This window comes from Triticum aestivum, chromosome 7A, assembly GCF_018294505.1.
Source record: "Triticum aestivum cultivar Chinese Spring chromosome 7A, IWGSC CS RefSeq v2.1, whole genome shotgun sequence".
Taxonomy (NCBI): Eukaryota; Viridiplantae; Streptophyta; class Magnoliopsida; order Poales; family Poaceae; genus Triticum; species Triticum aestivum.
The window spans coordinates 172,577,341-172,586,476 of record NC_057812.1 but is presented as its reverse complement, the minus strand read 5'-3'; the positions used below and the strand labels follow the sequence as shown (position 1 = coordinate 172,586,476).

General features: G+C 42.6%; 1 protein-coding gene across 1 annotated transcript; it reads left to right on the top strand.

The window, feature by feature from the left end:
• The first annotated feature begins 748 nt into the window (after positions 1-748).
• On the top strand, positions 749-8,497 carry LOC123149879 (putative 1-phosphatidylinositol-3-phosphate 5-kinase FAB1C). Its single transcript, XM_044569648.1, has 11 exons — positions 749-1,407; positions 1,484-2,245; positions 2,341-2,494; positions 2,586-2,924; positions 3,174-3,932; positions 4,025-4,359; positions 4,434-4,560; positions 4,908-5,069; positions 5,177-6,565; positions 6,658-6,924; positions 7,945-8,497. Exons 1-11 carry the CDS (start codon positions 1,151-1,153, stop codon positions 8,197-8,199), a joined length of 4,806 nt encoding a protein of 1,601 aa, XP_044425583.1. The 5' UTR covers positions 749-1,150; the 3' UTR covers positions 8,200-8,497.
• The last annotated feature ends 639 nt before the right edge of the window (positions 8,498-9,136 follow it).

Sequence of the window (9,136 nt, the reverse complement as noted above, 5' to 3'; positions counted from 1 at the left end):
GGTACCACAATTCTGTGTACAACTTGTGACACAGTTTCATATATTTTCTTGATTATTTTGTGCAAAATATATTTTATTAAAATTGTGACGACTTTAGTATATTCTCCGTTGGGTCTTTGGGGGACAACATGTCCCTATTTGACAAAATCACGAAATATGAGGTGAAATGACGCTCAAGGTTTCTCAACACGAAAATGACATCAAAGACCTCGTGCAATCAAAACAGAGCACAACGCACATATTGCAAAGTCTCAATAGGGAACACCTTTTGTCAAATGGAAGAAAATAACTTTTGAACATAGAGAAAAGGCAACTCAAACCCACAATCCGGATTTTGCTTCACCACATAACATACTGCCCAGCTCCATCATAATTAATTCATAAAAGGGAAGAAACGCAATATATCTTTTCTCAGATTCTTTTTCCTATCAAGAAATACAAGTCCTGATTTTTTTCCTGCTATAAAAAAGACATAAGTCAAAAGAAAGGGAAATTCATAAAAGAAAAGAAACGCAATATATTTTTTCTCGGATTTTTTTCCTATCAAGAAATACAAGTCCTAATTTTTTTCCTACTTATAAAAAAAAGACAGAAGTCAAAAGAAAGGCAAAAGGAAAGAAGATAATCGAATTATAAAAGGCAGGAAATACAATAAAACCAAAACCAACGGCACCCACCGAACTCTTTTTTTTTCCTCCTTTCTCCTACCGCGCTTACCTTTTTCTCTACTCTATATCTTCCTCCATTCCCCTCACACGCAAAAGCTTCCCCTCCATGGGCACCTTCGCCTTCCCCTCACCCTCCTCCGCCTCCCCCTACCCCGGACTCCGCTCGCCCTTCGACTCCGCCGCCGACGCCTCCCTCCCGCAGCAGCCACTGAACCGTGGAGCCTCGAGCGATGCTGCTGCCCTCCTGCCCGCTACATGCTCGAGGAAATGCCTTGGATGTGCAGATCCCAAGAAACGCTAGGATTAGGCGCTCTGCGGGGTCCCTTTTAGCTCCCCTCTAACGGTTTGTGGCTCCTCGTTTTGGCGTGCTTGTTTTCCCGTGATTTGTGGTGTGTAATTTGGTACAGGGTCTACTGAGAAATCAAGAAGTTGCTAGGTTTGGGCCTCCCCGGCAGTTGGTTTTTGTGGTTTTTGCTGCTTTTATGGGAGTTCCCGTCGCGCGGAAGTCCGATTCTTGGGTTACCGACCTTGCGATGACGGACTGCGGCGCCGGCGACCGCTCCGACCTCGGCGTCCGGCCTATTAACGGTGGCCGAGGTGCCGCCATGGAACAGCGCGGTGACGGGTTGGATGGGGCTACCATGTCCCCACCGGAGCGTGTCCCTACACCGTCTTCGTCGAGGTCTGCTAGGTGGCGGCGTTTCTCCTCACCTGGTCCTCTCCGATGCTCAACGCCAGGGTGAGTATTTGACTTCCTTACATTCCTTGGAGGGCATAACTTGATATGTTGACTGAATAAAATTTGTTGGATGTAGGAGTATTGGTTATGAAGACGGTGAGGACTCAGACCGAGACCGGTATTTCTCCCCGGGCAGTGAGTTTTCTCAAGATACTTCTGATACGGATTCCGTGAGCACAAATATTAGTAGGCTGTACACATTCAGGTTGGGAAATTCGAGCCCGTTATATAGTCCTATGAGACGATCGGGACAAGTAGGCACAAGTCCTCCCTCCGGGATAAATGGTCATGCCAGCCAAAATTCTCCTATATACTCTTTGAATTCTGGCCATGGCTATGATGATGGTGACTATTTGATGGATTCACCGAATTGCGATGATGAACATCATGACAATATTATACAGCCAATTGATTTTGAGAGTAATAATGGACTCATATGGCATCCTCCGCCGCCTCAAGATGAGGGTGATGACTCCGAAAACGGTTTCTTTCAATATGATGACGACGATGATGACAGTGCTATTGGTGATGGGAAGACCTTTGAACGTGTTAACCATGAGTGCGGTGGTAGTGAGGATTTACCAGGGACCAAAGGAAAACAGAATATAGCTCATAAAGAGTTCTTAAGGAATGCTTTACATGGGCATTTCAGGGCTCTTGTGTCCCAATTGCTCCAAGGTCATGGAGTTGACCTCGTGGATGGATGGTCGGACATAGTATCCTTATTAGCATGGCAGGCAGCTACCTTTGTGCAGCCAGATACAAGCAAAGGTGGTAGCATGGATCCCACCAACTATGTCAAAGTTAAATGCGTAGCATCAGGGACTCCCAACGATAGGTATGCCCTATAATGATTCAGCTGTGCTGAGTGATTATATGATATTTTTCATGGTATTTTTGGAGCTAAAGGATTATTCATCTGTTTATTTGCAGTACTTTCATTAAAGGCGTTGTTTGTTCTAAGAATGTAAAACATAAACGCATGGTGTCAAAGCACGAGAATCCTAGAATTCTTCTTTTGGGAGGAGCACTGGAACATCAAAAGGTTACAAACAAACTAGCATCAATAAACAGCATTCTTGAACAGGTAATGCCTACATTCTTTGTCAGCTGAAGTGTATTTATCCTAATAGCTCTCAGTATGTCCGTAGTTAACATTGAAAGTGTGATATGTACAGGAAAAGGAATATCTTAAGAATGCTGTTGCAAAGATAGAGGCCCAACGGCCTCATGTCTTGTTGGTTGAAAAGAGTGTGCCGATGTATGCTCAACAGCTTCTTGCAAAAGATATATCTTTAGTACTGAATGTCAAGAGATCACTTCTAGAACGGATATCACGCTGCACAGGTGCTAAAATTGCTTCATCCATTGACAATATCACTTCAGCAAGACTTGGACAATGCCAAGCTTTCTGGATTGAAAGAGTTGCAGAATCTTTAGCTCCGAAGGACTCTAACAGAAAATCTATCAAGACACTGATGTTCTTTGATGGTTGTCCAAGACGCTTGGGCTGCACGGTAATGCACATAGAACTGTTTGCTACCTTTAACGATCTTGCTCCATTTCATAAAAAAAAATGAAGGGTCAATTCTCATCATATTGTTACTTTGGTCCTAATTTTATACACGTATTCTTCAATACTATTTTTTGGCATTATTTTACTCTCTGCTGAGGATGGCAATCCTGAGCTCCGCTTTGTGCCTATCTATTGTGGCGGTTTAATTGTGCAAGACATATCTAATACAACCAACAATTTTTTTTCGTAGGTCCTCCTAAGGGGCACATCCTATGAAGAGTTAAGGAAGGTCAAACTCGCTCTGCAATTTGCTGTATTTGCAGCATATCAACTATCACTGGAGACTTCATATCTTGCAGATGAGGGTGCAACACTACCAAAGACCCCTTCGGATCTTCCGGTTCGTCCACTTGAGAAGCATATGAATGGTGGAGATATTTCCTCAAGTAATTCTCGGCAGAATTTGAATGATTTTCAAATCATTGGTGACAGAACTTCAGAAAAGGGCTGCATCGTGCCTCTAAATTTCCTTGATAGTTCTTCAAAAGTGTTAACTATTGACCAATCCCTTTTGAAACCTAACCTTGGTCAGGAAGAATACATTCCTGGAACTGATGACACGTTTTCTCATCCCCCAACATTGTTTATCGATAATGATTGTGAATCACCTCTAGTTGGAAAAGGGACTCCAACAGATTTGCAATACCCTGACGACGTTCATCGAGATGAGATGGTTGGTGGGATTTATAGAGTTGAAAGTGAGTTGGACAATGGTTGCCATCATACATCAGACGAAGAACATGCAGGAGTAACCGTACCTGATCATAACGAGAACCCCACCGAGTATTTCCCAACATCCGAGAATGCACAGAGCATTTTGGTTTCCTTGTCCGTTGCATGCCCTCAGAAAAGAATTGTATGCAAGCAATCTCAGCTCTTCCGCATAAAGTTCTACGGTAATTTTGATAAGCCACTTGGGAGGTATTTTCGTGAAGATTTATTTTATCAGGTACTGCATTGTCATCCATTTTCCTGTTTGATTGCAAGCAGATACCTAGTAGGCTACTACTGCCTTATTAATGTGTTCCATCGCTGTTGCAGACTTCGTGCTGTGAGTCTTGCAAAGAACCTGCAGAATCTCATGTCCAATGTTATACTCATCAACAAGGCAGTCTTTCAATAGGTGTTAGAAATCTTGAATCTGTAAAGCCGTTACCTGGACGGAACGATGGGAAGATATGGATGTGGCACAGGTGCCTCCGGTGCAAACAAAAAAATGGAAACCCTCCGGCAACACACAGAGTAGTGATGTCTGATGCGGCATGTGGACTTTCTTTTGGGAAGTTTCTTGAACTTAGCTTTTCGAATCACACAACAGCCAATCGAGTTGCCTGCTGTGGACATTCCCTCCAGAGGGACTGTCTTCGTTTTTATGGGTATGTGGTGGATTCTTGTATTCAACCTTCTCAAATTTAAGGTCAATGTAACTGTTGCCATTCTCCTTGAACAGGTTCGGAAGCATGGTTGCTGTCTTCCGTTATTCTCCTGTGGACATCCTATCTGTCAACTTGCCACCCTCAGTATTAGACTTTGCTTATCCAGTAGCACAAGATTGGCTCATCGAGGAGGCTGGTGATGTATGTTCATTTGAATATAAGTTTGTTTATTTACGGCCTGTTTGGCCTAGCTTAAAGTTGAAGCTGAGTAAATCACCCAGCTTTTTAATAAGCTGAAGCTTATAAGTTGTGGTGGAGTTGCTTCTTAGCCTTTCACCCTCCTATCTCCCACCTCTCTCTAGCCGACTTCCGTTATAAGCTAATGCACTCTGAGAAGCTAGTTTTGTGGGCTTCACCATTTGGCCCTAAAGCTAGCTTTATGGAGCAAAGTTAAGCTGGGTGTTGGAAATGCCCCTTTTGACATATTTCTGTGTAACATATTTCTGTGTAATTTATTGCCCTATTTAAATGGTTAACTTGTCTTGCAGGTAGCCAATAGGAAGGATAACTTTTACAGGGTGATTTTTGACAATCTTGACTGCATTGAAAAGACAGTTTCAGCCCAAGAAGATCTGAGCATGAAGGCGGGCTTGTATAAACATGTTGTTGATCTTAAAGATCTGATTAAAGTTGAGTGGAAGAAATATGACGTAAGTTAAACTGTTACATGGTTTTATTCTGCTGTCAAAGTATGTGGTAGGCTACATACTGTGCTGGTGGGTTGATTTTTTCCCCGTATTTGCACACCATTTTTCAGGTTTTGTCGGGGTTTGGTAGCATACAGAAGTTACAAACAATTGGAGAACCTGTAGATGTTCTAGAGCTCAACCGCCTGAGGCGAGAGCTTGTACTTGATGCACATGTATGGGATCGCCGTCTGCACATGATGCACTCACTCACCAAGAAAAACTGTACTGCGGCAACTGATGCACAGTGTCCTAAGAAATTTCCTGAAAGCGTGTTAGAAGATTCAAAGGCTGAGATTTCCAGCACACAGGAAAATATGGAGAAGTCACTAGAATATTCTCAGTCAAGTTCTCTTATCACAGATAGTGGGAAGCCATTGCTCAGAAGAGAACATGGTGACACAACTGTGTCACATTCTGGGTTGACCAACATAGATGAAGTATACCACCAGTCTGTTGAAGGCTCTGCTAGTTTTGCTGGTCTCCACATTGTCCCGCACCCATGTGAAGTACAGAGCAACGGGGTGGTGGCTGATGAACTTAAGCTTGAGAAGACATTGGAGAAGTCAGAGTCTTCCCCATCAAATCTTTCTGATAGAATTGACTTGGCATGGACTGGCTCTGGCGTGGAGACACTTCTAGTTGCACCTACTGCTCTGATGAATGGCTCCTCATACCAGAATGTTATGGCTCCAATTAGAATTAAATCATTTGATTCTGGAATCAATTTCAGAAATGGGTTATCACCTGTCGACGATTCAAATGTAAGCATAAGAAGAGCTTATTCCCAAAGGCCTCCTAGGGCGCTTGAGAGAACAGGCAGGGGTTTGTCCCCGACCTTCACAAATAAGCTGTCACTTCCTGGTATGGTTGATGGTGAGGGTCGTTTCCTTCTATCACAAAGTGTTTCAGATGTTGTTGTTCCAGTGTATGATGATGAGCCATCCAGTATGATAGCCCATGCCATGACTGTTCCAGGATATCGTAGTTTCATGTTGCCAGTGCTGAATCTGCATAATGAATTGGACAGACCTAGTGTTTTGAACTCTCTGGATCAGAATTCTACTTCTAGAAGCTGGTCAGATGTATCTCAAATGAATTCCAAGGATATTCATTTGACGGTTTCTTTTGAGGATGAAGACTCGTGTTCTGTGGATAAGGCAAAATTTTCTGTCATATGTTATTTTGCAAAGCAGTTTGATTCAATCAGAAAAAAGTGTTGTGCAGATGAACTGGATTACATTCGTTCTTTGAGCCGGTGCAAGAGATGGAGTGCTCAAGGTGGCAAGAGTAATGTATACTTTGCCAAGACACTGGATGACAGATTTGTCATAAAGCAAGTGACACGGACGGAATTAGATTCATTTGAGGACTACGCAACTGAGTACTTCAAATATATAACAGAGTCTGTATCCTCTGGAAGCCCAATTTGCCTTGCTAAAGTTCTTGGTCTTTACCAGGTTTGTACCGCTTTAAGTTTATTCTCATGTGTTTCTAGGGTCCTGTAAGGTTAAATTATTTTTAACTTAACTGCGACCCATCTGTGCACTAGGTCGTTGCCAAGAACATGAAAGATGGAAAGGAACTGAAGATGGAATTAATGGTCATGGAAAACATATTTTTCAAGAGGAAGGTATCAAGAATATATGACCTGAAAGGATCCCTGCGTTCCCGTTACAACCCTGATACATCAGGAAACAATAAGGTTCTCTTAGATCTCAATCTATTAGAGACACTTCATACAAAACCCATTTTTCTTGGAAGCAAAGCAAAAAGAAGGTTGGAACGAGCTGTCTGGAACGATACTTCTTTTCTGGCAGTAAGTGACTTTACTCACTGTGTTGTGTATGCCTGTTGTTTACATGCTTGTAATACATTCTAGGGTGCACCAACCTAGTATGTCTAGAAGGCCTCGGATACCAAGATGACAAGATCTTGAAAGCTGCTCGATTTCAACCAATTTATATGCTGTTCCAGTGAAAGCTAGACGGGTTAAATAGTCATGCACATGTTTCCACTTTTCACACTTAGTACTTTGAAATATTGTTTTCTGAAATAATAATGTTCAAATAGCTATGAATCTTGGAGCCTGTAGCTCAACTTTTGGTGCAGCCACGGGGGCCTAACTAGAGATAAGATATTGGAGATGGGTTTCTTGAGGGTTAACCATTTAAGGGGTTGTAGTTTTATTTCTATGGATTATAAGGAAGCTATAAGAAATATATCAACACAGTCCTGGTCCCCTTTTCTGCCACTGTGCTGCGTCTGCGGTCACAGCATGGTCGTGCTACTCCGCTCCAGATCCCCATCTGATTCTAGTTCATGACATGACTTAATTTTGCATGTTTCTAGGTAGACAGCACACGGGCCCCTTGTTTATTTTACTGAAACAGTAGAAGTTTCCTTAAATCTGTTAAATGTTTCCTACCTTCCTGTTGCTCACATCCAAAGTGGTTATAAAGATAAACTTATAAAACAATACTGGTGAGAAGCTAAAGGATTGATGTGAAGGTGAACAACCCTTTGATGTGTTTTCTGTTTCCAAAAGTTGAAACATTTTTTGTTGCCAGACTGGTGGATGATTTTGGTTGGCCAATGTGGCAACTATCAGTCGAGTTATTAGTTCATTCGCCTATTCGGATCTGGCATGGTCAAGTCAACGGCCACCCTGGGCTTGGCTTAGCATCTTTAGTATATTTCCCGTATCTGTTTGACAAAATCGATCTGAATGATTAGTATTGTTGAGTTGTAGCATATGAAGTGAATATTGTATGTCTCCAGCTGCTCTTTGGCATGCATGATCCATTCTCATTCGCGCTGCCTGTTTCCTTGTTCGCAGTCAGTGGGTGTGATGGACTACTCCCTCCTGGTTGGCATCGACGAGGAGAAGAAGGAGCTGGTGATGGGGATCATTGACTATCTCCGGCAGTACACATGGGACAAACAGCTGGAGACCTGGGTGAAGGCGTCGGGGATTCTAGGGGGCTCCAAGGACGGGATGCCCACCATCATTTCTCCAGACCAGTACAAGAAGAGGTTCAGGAAGGCCATGTCAAAGTACTTCCTAACTGTCCCCGACCAATGGTCACCTTGAATCGTCGTCACTTGATGCCTACTATTATTTGCCTATTCGAGTGCAAGATGGGGTGATGGCGACTGGGAAGCGGTACATTGTTTTCTTTCTATTTTTTTCTTTGGTTTTGTTAGAATAGTCGATCGATCTGCGCCTTTTGTATGTTATTTTTGCTCGCATCAGGCTGGACTGGGATCGCTGGAGAGGGCGTACGGTAAAGGTTGCCCCCATCCAGGCAGAGCCTAGGGATCGATATGTGTATATTATATATAACAATGCTACACTGTAACATGAAATGAAATGCAGAGGAATTAAAATGCGTGAGTTTCCTTACAAATGCAACGATCGACCCTTTCTTGGCTGGTGCTCTTAACAATTAACTTACTAGTTAATTCCCTCGAAAAAGAGAAAAAAAAAAGAAGGAACTTGCGTTACTACTGCCTTCATTTCATAATATGGTTTGTATAAACTTTGATCAAGTATATAGAGAAAATTATCTACATGTTGATTCAGATCGTTAGGAAACTGATTTATTCATTGGCTCGCGTGTTGTGAGGTGGGATAATTCCGCCATAGGTCTCGGGGTGCTTCAAGCCATCCATGTACGGCGCTATGGGTGATAGCTGAGCCCATCCATTGCGCGGAGGTTGCAACGTGGCGGGGATAGGTGTCAGTTGTCCATCTTGCTCGATTTCCGTTCTTCGTAGCTGTAATTTAGGCATCTTTGACCAGCTAAAATCCAGTTTAACAAAAGACCTTGCAAACTAAATGCAGCTCAGACGACGATTAGCCTTTTATGGTGAAAACATTCTATTAGGATTCAAGTCCTGGACTTTAAACGCTTGCTTGCATTTTTTAGATTTATTTCAGGTTTTTTGATGATGTTTTGTTCAATAAGAGATGATGTTTTCATCGACTACCACAAAGCACATAGGATGACTTCGTTAATATCGTCCAT

Excerpts from the sequence above, each read along its gene's own strand:
- LOC123149879 (XM_044569648.1), top strand. The coding sequence starts at position 1,151 with ATGGGAGTTCCCGTCGCGCGGAAGTCCGATTCTTGGGTTACCGACCTT. Across the intron at positions 4,360-4,433 it reads GACTGTCTTCGTTTTTATGG|GTTCGGAAGCATGGTTGCTG; the intron begins GTATGTGGTGGA and ends CTCCTTGAACAG. Across the intron at positions 5,070-5,176 it reads TTGAGTGGAAGAAATATGAC|GTTTTGTCGGGGTTTGGTAG; the intron begins GTAAGTTAAACT and ends ACCATTTTTCAG.